General features: G+C 38.4%; 1 protein-coding gene across 1 annotated transcript in view; it reads right to left on the minus strand.

Moving 5' to 3' along the window:
* Positions 1–18,044, minus strand: part of ABI3BP (ABI family, member 3 (NESH) binding protein) — a 143,411-nt gene extending 125,367 nt beyond the window's left edge. Inside the window, exons 1-2 of the mRNA XM_009891656.1 lie at positions 17,936–18,044; positions 6,647–6,779 (exon numbers count right to left, since the gene is read on the minus strand). Coding sequence (XP_009889958.1) covers positions 6,647–6,779; positions 17,936–18,044 — 242 coding nt within the window. The remainder of the gene's footprint in view (positions 1–6,646; positions 6,780–17,935) is intronic.
* Between the last annotated feature and the right edge of the window lie 3,318 nt (positions 18,045–21,362).

A 21,362-nucleotide genomic window follows, 5' to 3' on the forward strand; every position in this document is an offset into this window, starting at 1 on the left:
AAACAATCAACACATATAATTGAAGACATGAGAAAGCAGTAAAATCCAGTCTCCGCTCACATATATTGGTCCCCTTGCGGCAGTGACATACACGGACAACATTTGTGCAGCTGACCTGCTATGTTTATTGGAAGCTGCAAAAATGCTCCTCCTGGATTGCAAACATTCAGAGAAACCTCTCCATAGATTGCCCAAAAAAATGATAGAAGGCAGGCTGAAACGGAGTACAGCCACACTCACATATAGGGGGAAGGTACGCTACACTGTTTCTCAGACAAAACACTTCCCCCATTATCTCTGTGAGGTAAGACCATGAAAAACTGATTGCATACCACAGGCCCCTAATAGCTACGATGAGAGTAATACACTATTCAGGTAAAGTGTAATTGGAACAGTCCCAGCAATGCAATTTACAGCTGTGAATGCTAGTCTGATGTTTCAGCAAGGAGGTGGCACACCTCTCACTGGGTGAGAATTTATTTTAGGTTCTCAGCATGTACAAAGACCTGGCAATATTTACCTGCTTTTAATTTTGATTCTTTATTTGTTTTGGTGAGGGATATGAGAATGGTACATTTCATCAGAACAATGTTCATTGAATAGCACTTGTATTCCTATTTACAACAAATACTAATCAAGATTTCAGGGTTCACTTCGTTTCTTTTCCAGCTAGCGCTCTATAAAATATTAGAGCTCTTTTGTTAAGCTCCACAAAAATTAATCTCTCTCCCTCTCTCCCTAACAGGCCATGTTTCACTCATCAGAAGACACATCCAATCAAACCACCGTGGGAACTGTTGGGAAATTTTATCTCCTCCCTTTTTACTAGACAACTAAAAGGATAATAAACTCCAATAATTTAAACAGGAGGTGTCATAAGCAGGTGAGTTAATTGCTGTAATCACACCAACTAAAAAAAATAACCACCGGAAAGAAATAAAGAGCCTACATTCACCAAGACAGCCTCTCTCTGTATGCATTTGCGCAACATGATGATATGTTTAATGTCTGCATTCTCAAAACTCTCTCTACATTAACGAGCTTTAAGTATTCTTTTACACTATTCTGACTTCACTTGCCTCCACCTATGATGCACACAAAATGTGAAATAATGGCAGAAATAAAAGCAGCAAAACCAATCTCGTCATTTAAAGGAAGCCACAAAAGTATGATATTACTCCATAGGCCAACCACCGTAGCGATTACTATATCTGCAAAGTCTATGTAAAAGACTATCAGCCCGATACAAAAGGATGTTCCTACCCTTTCTATGTTCAGTTTACACAGTGGTTTTTTTTTAAACTCTACAATGCAAGGCAGTGAAACCTTTTTTTGTCAGCTTAGAGCTAGCCTTTTATTACTCAAGAAATCAAAATATGATGACCATTTTAAAGAAGCAGCACACAGGGGTTTTGCTTTTGAAATTAAGGAAATCTGGCTTGCTGCTAAGAGGAAAAAAAAATTCTAGGATGGATAGGCAAAATATTAGGTTTTCATATACCAGTATGAATGACACTGTCTTGCCAAGAATTCCAGTGCTATTTGTCCAATTGTTAACCAAATCTCTTTTCAGCCAGATTCCCAGAAAATGCTTGCACAGTCAAATATTTGGGCACAAACAATTAGATACTGGAAATCTTATAAGGCAGATGGTTTTATGAGATTTCCAGACTAGGTCAGTTTGTATAAATATCATGGGTTTATTTGGAACCAGATCCAAACCAAAACTCCAAACAATTTAATCATGACTATTTTAGTCACACATAACACTAAACAAACAATTAAGCCTTGGAGATATAAGAACATTCCTGCTCTGTGATTTTGTGTTGCCATAGATAACAGATTATAAAACTTATTGCACTTTTGTGCATAGCTATGTAATCAGACTTATCATACACATATATTTATTTATTTGTTTATAGCTAGACTTCATTAGAAGCGCAGCATGCATTTAGTGTAAGAAAGTACTAAAAGAAATTATTTGAACCACAATTTTTCAGATTCTGAGTGTTTCACAAATTGGCACATGAAACTGATTATATTGTTTCCTTTTTGCTGCCAAGTTTACTTTAACGTAACAGATGCTGACATAGATAAAAAGATGTAAAGGGTTGCATCACTGATGGCTACCAGTTAAGTTCGCGAAGCACTTTCTGATTTAGTTTTCACCTTTACATAATCACTAACATTCACTTTTTTCACTTGAATTTTTTAGTAGGACTGAAATGAATTGAAGAGTTAGAGGTTGTGAAGAATGAGAGGCTGACCGCCAACAAATCTTTCCATGTTTAAACAAACTTTCAGCATATACTCCCACAGCAGTAACTCAAAAGCATCTGAAATGCAAAAAGTTTGTTTGCTGCAGTATGTTTTCCTTTCTGCTAGGTTTAAAATACATTTTCTATGATATTTGCAACACAAAGTATGATTAAGTTGGCAACTGCATAGTGACACAGATTTGTAGATAGGTACAAAAGGAGATGCATGTGCATATCTTTCTGAATTTAGAGTTTTAAAAACCCTACTTCTATGTGCTGTATAACATAAAGAGTAAGTATGGATTCTTCTCTGTTTTTCCCTCTCTATTTTTCTTACCTTTTTTTTTAAAGCATCAGATACAAATGAAGTAAAACATAAAATCCATACTACTTGCAAGTATGACATTAGGAAATTTAAATCACAGGCAAACATATTTAAAAAAATATAAATGTGAATTTGTCAAAGTTCTTAAATATATTTAGTGAAAAAACGTATCTTCAGGTTTTAAATTTTTACTTCATATGCATCTGAAAGCGTGTTTGTTTTTTTACACAATCCACTCAACAGTAAAATATAGTATTCTATCTACAAACCCTGTTTTTGTCTTGAATGGGAAAAACATATTCTGTTCCTTCCCCTCACTCCCCCTCCTAAAAAAATGAAAGTGAAACTCTGCCTTTTTTGACCCCCTGCTCCATTTTGGGATCTGTGGAGTTGTTCTAACCGCGGGAAAGGACAAAAAAAGTCTATACAATAGTCTATACTCTCTTTTTCCGACCTAAATAAACAGTAAACATAGCCCCAGTATGTTTATTATAACAACTCTGTTCACTGATGGTTGTTTGGACTTTGAAAGGCAGACAGTCTCTCTACTCTCTTGCAAATATATAAAGAGGAACTGAATGTGACAGTGCAGCGGGTCGTCCTGACTTTGCCAGTCCTCCTTCATCAACTACCTGATACTGGTGTCAGAAAACAGAAGGTGCTGAGAAAGCTAACTCCACATTGTTGGTGGAAACTTTTCGGTATTACGTAGTTTTTATCAGTTACATAAAACTAATCACTTGATTTTTTTGCTTTGGGTCTTTTTGTTTTGCTTTGTTTTGCGTTCTAGTGCTAAGGGTCTGACTAGAAATGATAGCCACTTCAAGGTGGCTTTAAAATTTGACCTTGCAAAGAACTTTGGTCCACACAAATGGCAGTGATTATCTTTGCTTCCACAGCTAATTAGGGTTTGGGGTTATCTTGCAGGAAGTATGTAGCACTCTATTGGCATATGCCCTTAATCTCCAGAGAACTAAGCAACCAAAGAATGGTTTGTCGAAAAATGGCACGGGAACTTTTTCTTCATTAGAGTTTCTTAAAAAGCACTTTGTAGGTCCAGAGGAACACTATGTGCCCTCAATAAGCAAGCAATAATTTCACTGAAGCAATAAAAGATACCAGTGCTCTTTGAGAACATGGCATCTCTTATCCAAAACCCATTTGCTCACAAAACCATATATTCTAAGGAATATTCCACTATGGTCAGACTCGCACTAGAGAAAATCTTGGCCAACGGATCCATGCTGTTCCATATGGTTTTCATCTTCTGAGTCAGTAACATATTTAACTAACTTATATTATGCAACATTTGTATAAAAGCCTAACGTCCATCCGGAGATGGTAAAATCTGAGGCTGAGAACAGTGACGCCATTTCAGGTCATACAGAGTTACAAATCTAAAACTTGGTGGGACATTAACCGACAGACTGAGTTAAGAGGTCATAATTGCCACATACTGCCAATGTCAAAGATTAGAGGTTAGTCACTATACAACAATCTTGAGGATGATTAACAGTACATTTCAACACATCACAGTAAGGAGAACATGCCAGATGAAAAATGATCAAGTGAGTGAAGACGACTGTCCCTGCAATAAATACAAATGTTGATGAATGCATTATATGATTTTAAGTCTTCTACGTTTAACAGGATGCTAACTTGCTAAGGATGTGCTACTTCCTAATTTTTTATTATCATGCATTATCTATTATCATTCACATTACTATCACAAATTAATAATTTTTCTTCTGTATACTGACTAAGAATATATTTGAATCCAGTCTCTGCTTGGAATTGTAGAAATACACACTATGGTCATGTGGAGAACTGTTCTCATCATTTATACAAACCAGAAGCATTTTGGTCCAGTAAAGGTAAACAAAATAAGAGCACCACTTAAGTGATCTGTTTTTTCCTTAACTTTATTGTTATGCTTGATTGCAAAATAGAAATCCGCTTTAGGTATATAACTCATACTTTGATATGACCATTTGTAATTTGATTGAAGTGTTTCTAAACTAGCTACTCATGAGTGTCTGTGTATCTTTACAGTTGAAATACAAGGAAATATTCAAATAAACTGAACAATACAACTCTTATAGGCAAGTCTTCTTATGGGGGCAAAAGGGAAATACATAGGCAGTACTTCAGTACAGCCTGTCAACATTTCACTAAAATCGAGGGCACCTTAAAAATAAACACCTGAGAGAAATCAGCTAACTGGACTAAACAACACTTAATTAAAGAACCAGAATTTTGGGAAGTGCATACCATTACTTGACACAAAGATCTGTTAAAAACAAACATGCAGAATATATTCTAAACATAGCAAGACACCAGTAGCACTGCACTGTGGAAAACATCATATACTATGTTAAAAAAATTGTTCAAACTTGGAATCAATGAATGTCCAACAAGAATATTCAGTTACTGAGGAGAAAACCCAGAGTTTAAGGCATTGTGGTGGGTACCACATGCTTTGAACCTCCAGGTGGATTAATACAGGATATAGGCTTCTTCTAAAGTGTTCTTCATTCCAGCTGCACAATGGGTGCTGTAATTTTGGTGCCATCATAGCACATAGAGAAGATAACTTCCATTGTAAAATTGGTGCTAAAATCATTATGTGGGCAGAACACTTTACAGGCTCCTTCACGATCAGCTCGTTTCATTGATTTCTAACTGCAGGAAATTATTTGTTTCTTTCTTGATTGAGAGCACAAAATTTAAGACCAAACTAACTTTTATTTCTACTGAAAAAAAAAATATCCAATTAAGTCACATGCTTGGACATTTCCTAATATTGCATAACAATTTCCTAATAAACATTAATGTTTTTTCAACAGCATTTTAAATTCTGGCTGGTGATGAAGATCCAAATTTGTTAATGAGAAATTTTTGAAGCTTGAAAAGAGTTGGTCCAAAACTTATGGGAGGTAAGAAAAAGGTTATATTGGCTACATGGGATGTTTTTTTTCAACATAATCTATGTTTGACATCCATTTTAATGGTATCAATGGGAGCTTTATTACCAACACCAAAGTAAGCAGACTAAAGTCTAAATTAGACAGCTAAAAATTAGACAAAGATTAGATGGATAGGAAAAAAAAAAGTGTTCTCAATAATGTAAGGATGCCTTAAAAAACCAAAAGATGACAGTTGTATACTAAGTTGCATACTAGATGTAGATGCATCCCAAACACAGGTGCACGAAGTTTCTTCTCGGTTTTACAAAACACTGCTGAGTGGAATGGAGCTTCGCAGGATGTATATGAAGACAAAAAAAAAAAATCTTCTGTCATAAAAGGAAGAATACAAAGAAAATACCGAAATGATAGAGCAGGAAAAACATCTGTATTAACAATTTCAATAATCACAGCAGATGAATGTTAGTCATCTGCCAAGAATTGCCTAAAATGTAATGGTGCACTTAACTGAAAAGCTACCCAGCACTGTGACTTCTCTTGAAACTGCTACTTCGTGAGTCTTCCTGAACTCCCCACCTACTGAACCATTCATTAAATAATTACAGCAAATCAAAAATGTTATAGTAGAAGAGATATTCTTTTACTTGCAACAGAAAATTAATGAAAGCTGTACTGTATCAATATCAGGAAAGTAGTGCAGTGTTAAGACCAAATACAGGAAACAAAAATCAAATAGCATTAAAACAAGGTATCATTCCCCTACCACAGAACAGAAGAAGACTTACTTTACTTCTATTTGGTCTATTTTAAAGCAATAAATTTCCTATGATTTAATAAAGTTTCTTTCAATTCATTCAAATACAAATGAAGATAAAGCCAAGGCCATTGGTTTAAGAAGAACAAACAATGGCAAGATTTGTACTTCAGCATGTAGATGTCTGACTAAATTTGTACTCAAGACAAGTAAAGAACTGAGACTCACTGATTTAAGTAAACGAGAAAACTTACTTCACATTCAGAACTATTGCTTCCAACTTTTTAATTTCCACTGTCAAACTTATTTCCACCACACCAGATAACTAACTATACTGGATTAAATCACGATCATAATAAAAAATGGTTTTCAGTTATGTTACCTGTCGCTAGCACAGTTACTTGTTGCTGTCCAGTCATGTTGAGGGTTGACTAGGATGCCCCAAGAGAGGAACACAGAGGTTGGGGTGAGAGTGCCAACTACCAGCTGCAGAGGCTTTTGAGTCTTGGTCCGACCTACATAAGAAACATATAATTCCAATTACAAGTCAGTTTCTCTCTCCTGCATTATGTAGGGGGAAGTTTTTGCAGTTGAAAAATCAAGTAAATGAAGACCTACTTCTATATTTGAAGGGAAAGGTACAAAAGTTCTCTCTTTTTCAAAGTCACCATTTCTAATGTATGATTTAAAAAAGGGGGTAGAGACAGTGTGATCTGTTTGTTGGCTTCTTGTTGAGGCAAGTGAAACATCTTCAAGGAAGGGAGAATGCTCCTTCTCTGAAGCCAGCTGAGCATGAACAGAGGAAAGATGCGCAAAACAAAGTTGGCATAAAGGAAGGAATGATGCAGCCAGCAGGAGCACAGAATATGAGACTGCTTTAGAAAGCAGGTATCAGACACACAAGCCTTAAAAAGACTATTTTTTTAGGTCCCCTCTGGACTTGCACAGCATATCTTTCAATCTAGGAAGAAACTGCAAGACTTCGCTTCCAGACTTGCAGATCCAGGGTAAACCTAAAGAAATTCTCACTATTATTTGGTGGGTAGAAGGAAGACTCGTTTACTAAACTTTGTTTCAATTTTGTCTTACTATAAGTTTTAACTATTTCTTTTTTTTCAGCCTATGTTTCAGTTAAATCTAGTTTTTGAAAATGAACAGCAGGTGGTTTTGGTATGCTTAGTATAAGAATAAGCTATACGCCAATTAACTTTAAAGCTCTGGCTGTCTTGGACTGCATTACAGAATGTGTTACACAGAGTTCAGGACATTAGGAAGTCTTTGTGCATGTGTGAGAGAAATATCAACTTCTTGGCAGGAGTCTTAGTAACACTGCAATTATGTGCATAGATAACTCATACTTTCTACAGCATTCTTCATCAAGAGCAAAATAAAACCTACAAAAATTCATTTGTTTTTAACTGTCAGCAGATCTGAGTCAGTGTCAGTACATGGGGGAGTTTTTCTCTTTTAACCACCTACTACATTGAAAATGTTCAGCTTTTGCATGATACTTAACTTCAGCTTTGCTCTGAATGAAGTAGCACAACTCTCATACGTTGGAAGAACTTTCTTTAAATAAAGTTTAAAAGCTAATAGTTGGAAATGAAGAAATGATCTAGAGCAACTATTATGAACATGTAGTTTGTGGACTGCTACAAGCCTAAGCAGAACCTTTGGTGTTTGAAAGATGATTAATTAAAGGAAATTAATATATTCTTTACATCACACCACATACTTAAAAAATCAAAAGGCTCTGTATCTCCTCAAAATGTACAGGTGACCACAAATTCCCTAAAAGTTTATAAGCCACTGATCTAAAGGTTATATTTTTCACCGTTGTGAAACAGATTTGACTAACTTTCTTTTCATGCCTCTTGAAGCCTCAATGAAAGTCTGATTTGTACTTTAAACCAATGCATGCGTGTGCATTTAGAAATGTTAATCATGTGAGTTTTTACTTTATACTGATGATAAACGCGTTGCCACAAAAACCCTACAAACAAACCAACCCACTCTCTACCCATAAGACAAAGTATGACATGCTATGAAATATTGTTGAACATATGATACTTCCACAGGGCAAATTTCTGAATAATTTTCTTGTTTTCTGGACCAGTTCCTATAGTCTTTCTCCATTTTTAAAGAAAAACTTAAAACCAACAGCTTGGTCATTCACCAAACTATCTGGCAAATCTGCTATCTATAGGAAAATCCTTTTCTTGATCACCTTTTGAGAAAACATGATAAATATCTGAGTTTTAAGGAAAAGAAAAAACAGGCTCTCATATGACTTGAAAACATACTGGGTTTTGGGATGACCTATATATGATTTTGATTATGACTCTTATAATGCCATTAGTTTCCCGTTAGATACTGTAATGATTTATACACTGTGAAACCAGGACTTACCTCGGTGATCATCTATTTTGATCTATATGAATACAAACCATACAACTCCTCTGTATTAACTGCAGTTTGAACTAGCATCTCTTCTAGAAATGTAACCAGTCTTCATTTTTAAATTTAAAATTGCAGCAACTCAGACTCCACCACAATTCTTGGTAATTTAACTATTCTCACTACTAAAATACCTGCCATATACCTAGCTAGCATTAAACCAACAGCTATTCTTACACCTTTGCCTGCTGGACTGAAAAATCAATTATCTGAATCTTATTCCACAAATCAGTTTCTGCAGACTGTATATACAAAAATTAATAATGTCCAAATAGTTCATTGGGCATTTTTTTGGTTTTGTGTTTATATATATATATATATACACACACACACACACAGACACACGGCATCTGAGAGGTAAATCACTTTTCAAAATCTTTCCAGACATACTGTTTTACATCTGGCCAGGAGCAAAAAGAAATTAATCCCAAGCAGTTACCAGGAATTAGAAAAAGAATCCTATAAAGATCATAGAATCAGAACAGTTTGGGTTAGGAGGGATCTTTAAAGGTCATCTAGTTCAAGCCCCTTGCAATAAGCAGGGGTGTCTTCAACCAGATCAGGTTGCTCAGAGCCCTGTCCAACCTGACCTTGAATGTTTCCAGGGATGGGGCATCTACCACCTCTCTGGGCAACCTGTTCCCATGTTTCACCACCCTCGTCCTAAATAAATTTCTTCCATACATCTAGCATGAATCTACCCTCTTTTAGTTTAATACCATTACCCCTTGTCCTATCGCAACAGACCCTGCTAAAAAGTTTGTCTCAAATTATAAATATATACACATACACTATCAGTTTATTCTTTGCAATAGTCCAGTGATCCTGAGAGTCATCTCCATATTAAAGTAATGAACTAAAACCTAACAATATTAATGACATGAATAAGGTCATATAGAAAGTGTTTGGAACAGATGAGAATCGAATTCAGATTTCTGCTCTGCTATGTACAGTTTAAACAAGAAAAATCCCTCTTTCCTTAATTCCTTGCATCGGCAAACTTAGGACTTAATACTGATTTACAGATACACATGCGCGCACACACGTACGTGTGTCACCATTTTCCAACGAGAAACAAGGGTCATTAATATGTCCACGGATGAAGGAATCCTCAGTGGTAGTTTGGGAAGAGTGACTCAAAACACCAGATCATTGTATTTAAAAACTTTTACTTTTTTTTGCATGCACTTGTGACCTCTTTAAACATCAGAAATTAGTATTTTACATTTCAATTCTCATTTGTAAGAACTTTTCCAAGAACAATCTTTAGGTACTTCATGTTTTGAACACCACATGTGTGACTAATTACTGACTAGGAAATACTGTCCTATATTTTACCTTCCCACATGTGGAATTTGTGCATCCCAGTCAGACACATACAGTTACAAACATCTTTTCAGAGAAACCCAGTAAAAGATTCTGTCTTCCTTTAACTTTTAAGAAAGAGATGCAGGAATGGTAAAATACCTGAACAAGATTTCTTGTTATTTGAAACGCGTGCTGGTCTTACTGAAACCAAATACCGTGGCTCTGCATCTGTAAATAAAGAAAGCAGAAATTAGTATAGATGTGCTATTTATTTGAGAAAGGGGTTAACCGATAATTAATAAAAAGTCCAATATTCAGCGAATGCTTGACATGTTATCCAGTCTTCGTGATCTTCCAGCATGTTTGCTTTAAGGTTTATACACCAATCATTCAGAAATATTCTAGCCATTAGGAAAAATAATAAGTCCATGCACAAAATATGTGGCAATTCTTTTTGACTGGGACACAACAAAGAGGTGAACATGGCAGGACATACATGTAACGTTTCAATGCAAACATTACTTGGAAAGCGAAGGGGAATGAAAACCCAGATGAAGAGGAAGACACGATGGCAAAACAGAAAATTGAAACAGGTGAAGTAATAAGAGGGTAAAGCCTGAAGAGTACCATCAGAGATATCTACTCTCCTGACAGGAGCTGGAGGAATTTTTCCTACAATATTTTCTGTATTCCGTTTTAAGCTATACATCTTAGTTTTCCTGTTGTAAGCAGTTGCTCAGTAAAGAGCTCACCTTTTTCCAGAGACTTACTCTGAGATTTAACTATTAAGTACTTTCACAGATTTGAATACGTTTTATGAAAGTAAAGTTATTACTAACATTTAAGAGCAAGGGACTAATATTTCTGTAAAACCCACAAAGGGTGGTGACTTTCACTGGAATCTCTGAGTACTGTTCCAGTAGAAATAATGTTGCATGCAACAGGAGAACAACAGTTTAAGCGATTTTCTTATTCCTAAGTTCATCTCAGTGACAAATTGCATTTTCCAGACTTTGACATTCACATTTCTTTTAATTTTAACCCATATGCATTTTCTCCCAGGAAAAATAAAATTTTGCAAAATATTTTTTAAATCTTTACAGGAAAGAATCTCTCTTCATCTTACCCACAGTTCAGACTTTTTTGTGCCTCTTCCCAGAAAAGGTTCAACTACTTCAAAAAGCTAATAGAACGGATCATATTACATAGCCAAAAAAGAAAAAAAAAAAAAAGAAAAGAAAAGAAAAAAAAGAAAAGAAAAGAAAAGCCCTTCTTTTTTCAGGAATTTTGTCTTTTAATTCAATCTTACCTGAATGGCCTAAGTTTCTTCTAAAGTACACAAGAACTGCAGCCATTCTAAAGGATGCAGTCATTGCTAAATGGGTGTCAGCTGTGAACAAGCTTAGAAAACTTCTGGAAATACTAGTCTTCATAGGAAATAATGAAATGAAGCAAACCAAGTTTTACACAAACTCTAACACATTTCAGAGACATCTGATGCAGTTTGGATGACACAAGCACACATGGGAAGAGGCCACAAGTTCAGATACATTCATGTTTCTGGCAGCGAAAGGCAGATAACTTCACCCTGCAGCTTAAAATAATAAATGCTTTGATTAAAACAATGTTGAGATGGTGATTTTAGTTTGGGGAATTCATCTTCAGAAAGAAGTTTTTTCTTTGCTCTTGACATCAGATGTCAGAGATTTCTGCCCTTCTTAATTATTTAAAACTAGCTCTATTGTCACTGAACTGCAACACTAGAAAAGAAGTCATAGGAGCTTCCAAAGAGATATCCATGGGCAGAATTTGGCTCACCATATACTGATCAAAAATACTTTAGCTACAGTTTTTTTTTTTTTAAAAAGGATTACTCTGTGTAAAATTGTTATTCTAGTTTAGACACATTTGTCTAAATCTGCATCTATGGATGAGAGACTGAATTTCCTGCATATCTCAGGGTAACAGATACCTTGAAGTATACTGATTAAACAGAACCACTGAGAAATCATTCAATTTTTCTCTTGCATCCAGATTTCTGTAAGGAGAGAGGAAGGAAAACCAGTACTGAATAAATCAAAAGCTGTCTGCACTACTTAAAAAGCTCTGCTAGTGTCAGGAAAACCACTCTAACTTAACTTCACTGATTCTATGCATCTAAGGCAATGGAAACCCATACTATGGGTGTACTTTAATTGTTTAATTATTGTTTTTTAATAGGTTCACCAAGATGAACATTGAAAACAGCTGCTGAAAGCAATATGGAAAAAAGCATTAGTTAAAAAGAAACAGCAACTCCAAAGTGCAAATATCTCTTCATTTACAAAAATGTTTTTTAATATTTAGGGCAGCACACAGTTCTGTGATCTGTGCAATCATCTGGACATTTTTTATATTGACACCTAAAACCAGAAATAAGCAACACGTTAAAATAATTTGTTTTCCATGTACTTTAATCACAGTTTTCTACTGTGCATTCATGCTCACTTGTGAGACTGTTGTAACTCTCACAAAGTATTGAACAACCTTAACTTAAACAAAATTATTTTCACGCATTGCCTTGAAAGCTCATGAACTACAAAGCCAGTCTTCAAAACTGCAAAAATTTATGTTTTCATCAACAAAATATCCAAAGATTGTGAAAGACAGTTACCCAAATGGTTTGAAACAGCTTGTTCTGCCCTGCTCCACCACTGGAAAAATTAATTCTGGCTGCAGTCTGAAATGACATGTGTGGCAGTATAGAAATAGATTTAGAAATCTGTTTAACAAAATGTGGTAATAAACAAAGACTGTAAATGTCTTCCTGCACATCTCAAAGCTACAAGCTCTGGTATTTATCAGGAACCATCTAAGAAGTGGTTTTGTTCTGTAACAAAGTGCTCTCAGGAACACAGGCTAAGACTAGATATCGAGAGAGCTCTGCTATAGAACAGACAGGTTTAAAAAGTACCACTTGTCTGGTTTAGAACCGCTGAATTTAAGGCAGTATTATGATCAGTATAACTAAAATCAGAATTTGACTTTATCAGAGGAGTCCATTCAATACCTGGGATACAACACTAAAATTCTGTTCTGAACTTAACCAAAAATATATCTTACTTTAGAAAGATGATTTGCCATTCCTGGGCAGAACCACCCACACTACTATATAGGTGTTAAGTGTACAGCAACTGTAGTTCAACTTAAATTTGTCTGTTGGATGCACAGAATCAAAGCATTACGCACAGACTGAAGAACACGGACCTTGAAATGCTTCTAGTCTGGACAGAGGTATGTTCTATAGGTAAGGAAACGGAAACCAAGAAAAGCAAACAGCTTGCTTAATCTCATGTAATGAGCTAGGATTCAGGTTTAGAAAGGTTCTTTCTTAGTCTTTCACTGCAATTTAACATTTCTCATATTAAGTTCAGAAGAACACTGAGTTTTCACACTGATTCAGTCCTCTTGTGGAGAAATATATGTATCAGTCATCACCACAACACACAAATCATTTAATGCTACTACAATTTAATTCATTTTCAGGGACTTAAAATATTGCCTCCCTCATGTATTAAACTCTATCAAGTTACAAGAGCTATTTATGATCATCTTTGTTCCTTTATGATGCCTATATATGCATAATTCACTCTACAGATCCATGTCTATAAGAAGCAGGAATCTTGGGGAGAGGTGAGTAACATAGGAGGAGAAAAAGAAGATGCTGTGAAATACCGAAACCTAAATAAACCAACAATTTAGCTTTTGCTACTTCATCTTAATTCTTAAGGGACAAATTACATTGCTGAAATAAAAGGTAGGCAGCAGTTCTAGATGAGGTAGGTTCTGACTGTATGTCATTATGATTCACAGAATATATCAACTATTTACACTGAAATATATTTTTTTAAAAAAGTGCATTTCTGAAATAAAACCATGACCTTAAGTAAAAGCAAATCAAATCACAGAGTATAGACAATCCTGTTAACAGCTGAATATTTCTTATTTTGTATGAACTGTGTTTAGCAAGAAAATGATAGTTACATAATTAAGGTTAATGTTCAAATATCTGGACACAAACCAGCAAAAGTTTGAGTCACAAACCCAGCATCTGACCCAGAAATCATTTCAACATACATCAGTATATAACAGAGATACATATGATACAGACACAAGATACAGATCTGTCTGTTTCTCATCTTGTAAGGATCCAGAATCTCATAAATGAAGGATCCATACAGAACAATGCAACAAGTTCAGTTTGAGATACATTTGCAAATTTGCTACGAAAATCTTAGTGGCTCCTTGCTGCTTAACACATTCTTGAAGGGCTGCTACTATAAGACTAACATAACAAATCCACTTACTTGAACCTGTTACCGCCTAGCCCCCTTTATTTAAGCTGGAATGACAAATGTCAAGGCTAAGAGCTCCTTTCAGCTGGCACACAACTATTTCTTTATAAACCCCTTGAAGTTGCAGATCAGAAATAAAGTCAAAATAGCGACCACCTTCAATTCTTTAGCCAAAAAGTAATACAGGAAACGCCCAGATGTACCAGAAAAGCACTAGTCAACAAATTCGTGCCTAATTCTTACTGTTATAATTCTCCAAACATGGGTTATTTTGACAATTCAGTTGAGAGGCACCACACAACATCAGAATTGCTATTTCAAGTTTAATTATCCACAGCTGAATAAAGCAATGCCACTTTGGACCAAAGCACAACTCTCCAGCAGGCATGTACACCTAATCAAATGATTTTTGAAGCAGGAGGGAAGACTAGTCACGCATCTGATGCATTAGTATTTGTAAAGAAATAGTTTTTGTATGCATAGCATTTGATACATACAGTAGACACATGCATATCCATTCAGTGCATATTCTTAAACCCTTTCCTTCCACTTCTCAAAAATATTAAGACAGAAGTATTTAGTCATCTTGTTTTAGCTTTTAAACATGAAGCTTACTACAGCTCAACGAACCATCACCAATCAGATGAAATAGTTTTCTGAACTTCTTCAATTACTCAGTATTTTTTCACCCCAACAGCCTAAAAGACACACACACACTTCATGTACACACAGGTATGTCTACAGCTTAAAATTGTAGAATCATAGAATGGTTACAGTTGGACGGGACCTTAAAGATCATCTAACTCCAACCCTCCATGCCATGGGCAGGGACACCTACCAACTAGACCGGGTTGCTCAAAGCTCCATCCAGCCTGGTCTTGAACACCTCCAGGGATGCAGTATCCACAACCTCTCTCGGGAACCTGTTCCAGTGCCCCACCACCCTCAGAGTAAAGAATTTCTTCCTAATATCTAATCTAAATCTACCCTCTTTCAGTTTAAAACCATTACCCCTCGTCCTATCACTATACTCCCTGATAAAGAGTCCCTCTCCACCTTTTCTATAGGCCCTCTTTAAGTACTGAAAGGCTGCTATAAGGTCTCCCCGGAGTCTTCTCTTCTCCGGGCTCAGCCACCTCAACTCTCTCAGCCTGTCTTCATAGGAGAGGTGCTCCAGCCCTCTGATCATCTTCGTGGGCCCCCTCTGGACTTGCTCCAACAGGTCGATGTCCTTCTTACGTTGGGGGCCCCAGAGCTGGACGCAGTACGCCAGGTGGGGTCTCATGAGAGTAGAGGGGCAGAATCACCTCCATTGACCTGCTGGCCACACTTCTTTTGATGCAGCCCAGGATGCGGTTGGCCTTCTGGGCTGCAAGCGCACATTGCCCAGTCATGTTGAGCTCATCTACCAACATCACCAAGTCCTTCTCCTCAGTGCTGCTCTCAACCCGTTCTCTGCCCAGCCTGTATTTGTGCATGGGATTGCCCTGGCCCACGTGCAAGACCTTGCACTTGGCCTTGTTGAACTTCATGATGTTCTCATGGGCCCGCCTCTCAAGGCTGCCCAGGTCTCTCTGGATGGTGTCCCTTCCCTCCAGCGTGTTGACCACCCCACAAAGCTTGGCGTTGTCAGCAAACTTGCTGAGAGCGCACTCAGTCCCACTATCCATGTTGCCAACAAAGTTGTTAAATAATACTGGTTCCAGTACTGACCCGTAAGGAATGCCACTCGTCACTGCTCACCACTTCGACATTGTGCCAATGACCACAACTCTGAGTGCAGCCATCTAGCCAATTCCTTATCCACCAAGTGGGCCATCCATCAAATTCGTGTCTCTCCAATTTAGAGACAAGGATGTCATGCAGGACAAATGCTTTGCACAAGTCCAGGTAGATGACGTCACTTGCTCTTCCCTTATCCACCAATGCTGTAACACCATTGTAGAAGGCCAAAATTGTCAGACACAATTTGCCCTTAGTGAAGCCATGTTGACTGTCTCCAATAACCTCCTTATTTTCCGTGTGCTTTAGCATAGTTTCCAGGAGGATCTGCTCCATGATCTTGCTGGGCACAGAGGTGAGACTGACTGGCCTCCAGTTCCTGAGGTCTTCCTTTTTTCCCTTTCTAAAAAAGGGTTATATTTTCCCTTTTCCAGTCAGTTCTCGGCAACTTCATCCACCAGTTCCCTCAGGACCCACAGATGAATCTCATCAAGTCCCATGGACTTGTGCACCTTCAGCTTCCTTAGATGGTCTCAAACCTTGCCTTCTACTATGGTGGGCCGTTCCCCGTTCTCCCTCATTCTGCCTTTGCCTTCTGCAACTCAGGTGGTGTGGCTAGATCCCTTGCCAATGAAGACCAAGGCAAAAAAGTCATTGAGTACCTCAGCCTTGTCCATGTCCTGGGTGACCAGGTCTCCCATTTCCTTCCAGAGAGGGCACCCATTTTCCCTAGTTTTCCTTTTGTCACTGACATGCCTATAGAAGCTTTTCTTGTTGCACTTGATGTTCCTAGCCACATTTAACTCTATCTGGGCTTTGCTTTCCTAACCTGATCCCTGGCTGCTTGGACAATTTCTCTGTATTCCTCCCAGGCTACCTGTCCTTGCTTCCACCCTCTGTAGGCTTCCCTTTTCTCTTTGAGATTGTCCAGGAGCTCCTTGTTTATCCGTGCAGGCCTCCTGGAGCTTTTGCCTGACTTCCTCTTCATCGGAATGCTTCGCTCCTGAGCTTGGAGGAGGTGGTTCTTGAATATTAGCCACTTTCCTTGGGCCCCTCTTTCCTCCAGGGCTTTAACCCATGGTGCTCTGCCAAGCAGAACCCTGAAGAGGCTAACATCTGCTCTCCTGAAGTCCAGGGGAGCAAGCTTACTCTGCGCCCTCCTCACCACCCTAAGGATCTTGAACTACATCATCTCATGGTCACTCCAGCCAAGGCTGCCCTTGAGCTTCACATTCCCCACAAGCCCCTCCTCGTTGGTGAGAACAAAGTCCAGCATGGCATCTCTCATTTTTTGCTCCTCTATCACTGGGAGAAAGAAGTTATCATCAACATAGTCCAGGAACCTCTTGGACTGCTTATGCCCTGCTGTGTTGTCCTTCCAACAGATCTTGGAGTGGTTGAAGGCCCCCATGAGGACCAGGGCTTCTGAATGTGAGGCTGCTCACATTCTATAGGTCTATAGAGGGCCTTATCCACTTGGTCTTCCTGGTTAGGTGGCCTGTAGCAGACCCCCACTGTAACATCACCTGTCCGTGCTCTCCCTTTATTCTTGACTCGTAAGCTCTTAGTCAGCTCCTCAGTCATCCCCAGGAAGAGCTCCATGCACTCCAGCTGGTCCTTGACATAGAGGGCAACACCCCCTCCTCAATCTCCCCTGCCTGTCCCTCCTTAAGAGCCTGTATCCTTCCATCCCGACACTCCAGTCGTAGAAACCATCCCACCATGTCTCTGTGACGCCAATAAGATCATAGCCCTGCAAGCACCTGCACATGTCTAACTCCTCTTGTTTATTCCTCATGCATTGTGCGTTTGTATAGAGGCATTTAAATTGGGCCCCCAATTAAGCTTACTTACTGGCTGGAGCAGCTCGTTTTCCTTTGTGCTGCACTCCAAGTGCTCTCCAGCTGACCTGCAACCCTTCTCCAGGCTCTGGGCATCTATTACTGGTATTGGCATCATATTGGTAGGAGTGGGATGGATTGTGGTTCCCCTCACCCAGCGACTGCCCTCTTCACAAGCTTGGCAAGCTTCTGGCCAAAGATGTCCTTCCCCTTGTCTGACAGCTGAAGCCCATCAGGCCCCAGCAGACCAGGTTTCTCAAAGCAAGTCCCATAGTGTACGTAGCCAAACCCCTGGCTGTGGCACTAGTCCTGTAGTCATTTATTGATTTGCCAGATTCCCCTGGCCCTATCACTCCCTTTCCCTTTGACCAGGAAGACTGATGAAAAAACTACCTGTGCCCTAGAGTCTCTGACCGCTGCTCCCAGGGCTCTATAATCTTTCCTGATAGTCTTCAGGCTGCTCCCGGCTGCATCACTGGTGCCCATGTGAAACAGCAGGAGCAGATAATAGCCAGAGGACTACACGAGGTTTGGTAGTCTTTTGGTGACGTCCGCGATATGAGCCCCCAGAAAGCAGCACACTTCCCTAGCGAGTGCATCAGGTCAGCAAATGGGTGCCTCCATAGCTCACAGAAGAGAGTCACCTACTACTTACCACAGAAGAAACATCTGAAAGAATGCAAATTTGTACAGAAGTAAACCAGCACTTTGGTGTCATTATAAAAGAAAAAAAATGTTTGACTACGATTCTGTAATATTAATGATATAAAATTATTAAAAGAAAAAAAACTTTTGTTATCCACCCTAACAGCTTCAGGAGACAATAGAATATAACAAAAATACATGCCACTGACACATCAAACTAATATAGGAGAACACTTACCTCCACACACCATGAGCTAGGCTATCAACTCAGTGGCAGCAGGCAACTAACATGCACTGCAAAACGCTAGCAAATTCTGCTTATGTTCAAGCACACTATTTTAATTCAGTTCAGGGTTCAGCCAATACAGGAATGCAGTTGAAAGCAAAACAATGTAAGAACGAACTAACTAACAAAATTAGAATAAATTTTAAAGTAAAGCGTTATGATGCATCATTAGAACTCATAGATCAGCAGATTCAGAAATCAAAACGAAGTGGTTTTTAGCTTCAGGCTGCAATTCCCTAATCTGAATTTAGGGATTGCTAAAGACTTACTACGGGATGTTGTTAAGGGCAAAGGCCAAAAGTGGAGAAAGAGAAGGATCAAAGTGTGTTCTGGTGCAGCAAGCACGGGAAAAGATAGAGATGGGCGAGAAAGGGGCTGGTGTGAATGAACCTGCTGCTGGTCTGTATGCTTGTATAGCTGAAAGTGCAGCTGCTGACCTCCTCCAGGTCCTCCTGGAGCCACTAGGCTCAGCTAACATTTGCAATAAGAATCTGGTTTTTTGGTAAGTTACTAGAAAGCAACATACTTCTGAATTAATGCTCACGTTATTTGGCACCTTGAAAACCGTGTGGTTAATACATCTGCATATTTCTGGGAATTGATCAGATATAAGAAACTGCATAGCGAGATCTTTTAGTTAAGCACTGCTCTAGCACACATCCCAGAATTACAATTGCTAAACAGTGTCAAGATGGCACTAGAATTCTTCACCTTATTTATTAGTCTAGTTGAATTTACACTTTGATATCTTTTGACACAGTCTGAATAGCTTCCATAACTAATAATAACACTGTTTACCATCACATAAGCTCATAAAGTATACTCAACACAAAAGAAAACACATCTTGTATGCTGATAAAGAGGCATACTTCTTTGAACCAAACTTTGATGCTGCCTCATCATTGTCATTTACCATTCACTGTGATTCAAATTCATCTATCTAGCAACGCATGAAGCTGCTCAAGAGTTTGTTGCCAGCATGAGCTCATTACAGGTCCAGGAAATCCAACAGAACCCTTTGCTCTTTGTACATGCCCTCTGCAGGCAGTTCCCAATTCATGGATAATGTTACGCAATTGCTGGCTCAGTTATTATTTTAGTTGCAAAAGAAAGGAAAAACAAATATTTTAAGATAAGAATCACTGCAGTGAGGTGCTGAACATTTTAATGGATAAAATGTAGGCAGATGTCACACGTTCTACAAAGCCACACCTCTCTCCGGGAAATCCTAGGAAAGATCACGTCCTTATTCATTTCTTTTAAAATATATGCACATATAAACATGTAATTTCACAAATTAATAAATCTGCTGATTTCAAGTTTATTGTTAACAGGGTCATAAGAGGTATGTGACCCAGCAGAAAATCTGACAATAAATTTCATCTTAATCAACAGTAACAGGGTTGGAAATATGGGTGCCATGGGCCTTAGAGATATACATTATTGTGTATATTGTGTTGTCTATTAAAAAAATAAGTTAGTCATTGCTTCATTCCCCATACTCCAGTTCCAATCAGGGATAAGTATTCCAAACAGAATACCAATTATGCTGCTCCATTAACAAAATCAGGCATGCAGGGCTAAACCAAGGAAATGTCTGCAAGGCACTTCATTCTGCTGTGCAGACCTATACTGTTTGTTAGAGAAGACAAAGGACATTCTAAAGGGTTGATGGATTTTAGGGAGGGAATCATGACTCACTTACATGCCAAGTCTGTGTGCTTTCTTACAATGGCCTAACTACTAAATTAATGATTTTTTTTTTTTTTCCTTTGAGTAGGGTCTACAGTTGATTGCATATCTGTTCTGTCTTCACTTACAAATCTCTGAACAGACAATTTTCCTGGTTCCGGCAGGGGTGGGCTTAATTTTCCCAAGGAGCCGGCAGGGCACACAGGTATTCCATCCCATGTGAGCCATGCCCAGGTTTTAGGGGGGAGCTAGCCAGGGGAGGGGAAAGGAAGTTTCAGTTTGGGGCGGGCTGCAGCAGTCTGGGTCCGGTCGGTGAGTGGCAGCACTGTAATCACGTTTGTATATTCCTTTACCGGTGTTATTGTTATTGTTTTCTCTTCCCTTTGCTGTTCTCTTAAACTGCCTTTATCTCAACCCACGAGTTTTGCCTTTTTCTTCCAATTTTGCCCACGGCTGTGGGAGTTGAGCGAGGGTCTGTGTGGTTCTTTGGTGCCAGCTGAGGCCAAACCACACAACAATTTTAATGTTAGTAGAACAAGATCCACTTTTGTCTAAATACAGATATTCCATTCTCCTGGATCTAGTCATTCTCTCAGGAGATTACATGCTAAAGCAAAATACCTTAATCCATTGGGAAAACTTGTCCGTTAGTAACTAACAAACACCCTTACATCTCCATTTCTAATCTTTACATTTCAGCTACCAAACCAATTTAAGGTTGTGACCAAAGTCCCTAAAGTTGACTGGGAAAGGTGTTCTCTATCCACGAATCGCTAAAACTGATGGTAGAGGAGGAAGCATTAAATTTTATTA

The sequence above is a fragment of the Charadrius vociferus genome, unplaced genomic scaffold, assembly GCF_000708025.1.
Source record: "Charadrius vociferus isolate BGI_N301 unplaced genomic scaffold, ASM70802v2 scaffold329, whole genome shotgun sequence".
NCBI classification, from domain to species: Eukaryota; Metazoa; Chordata; class Aves; order Charadriiformes; family Charadriidae; genus Charadrius; species Charadrius vociferus.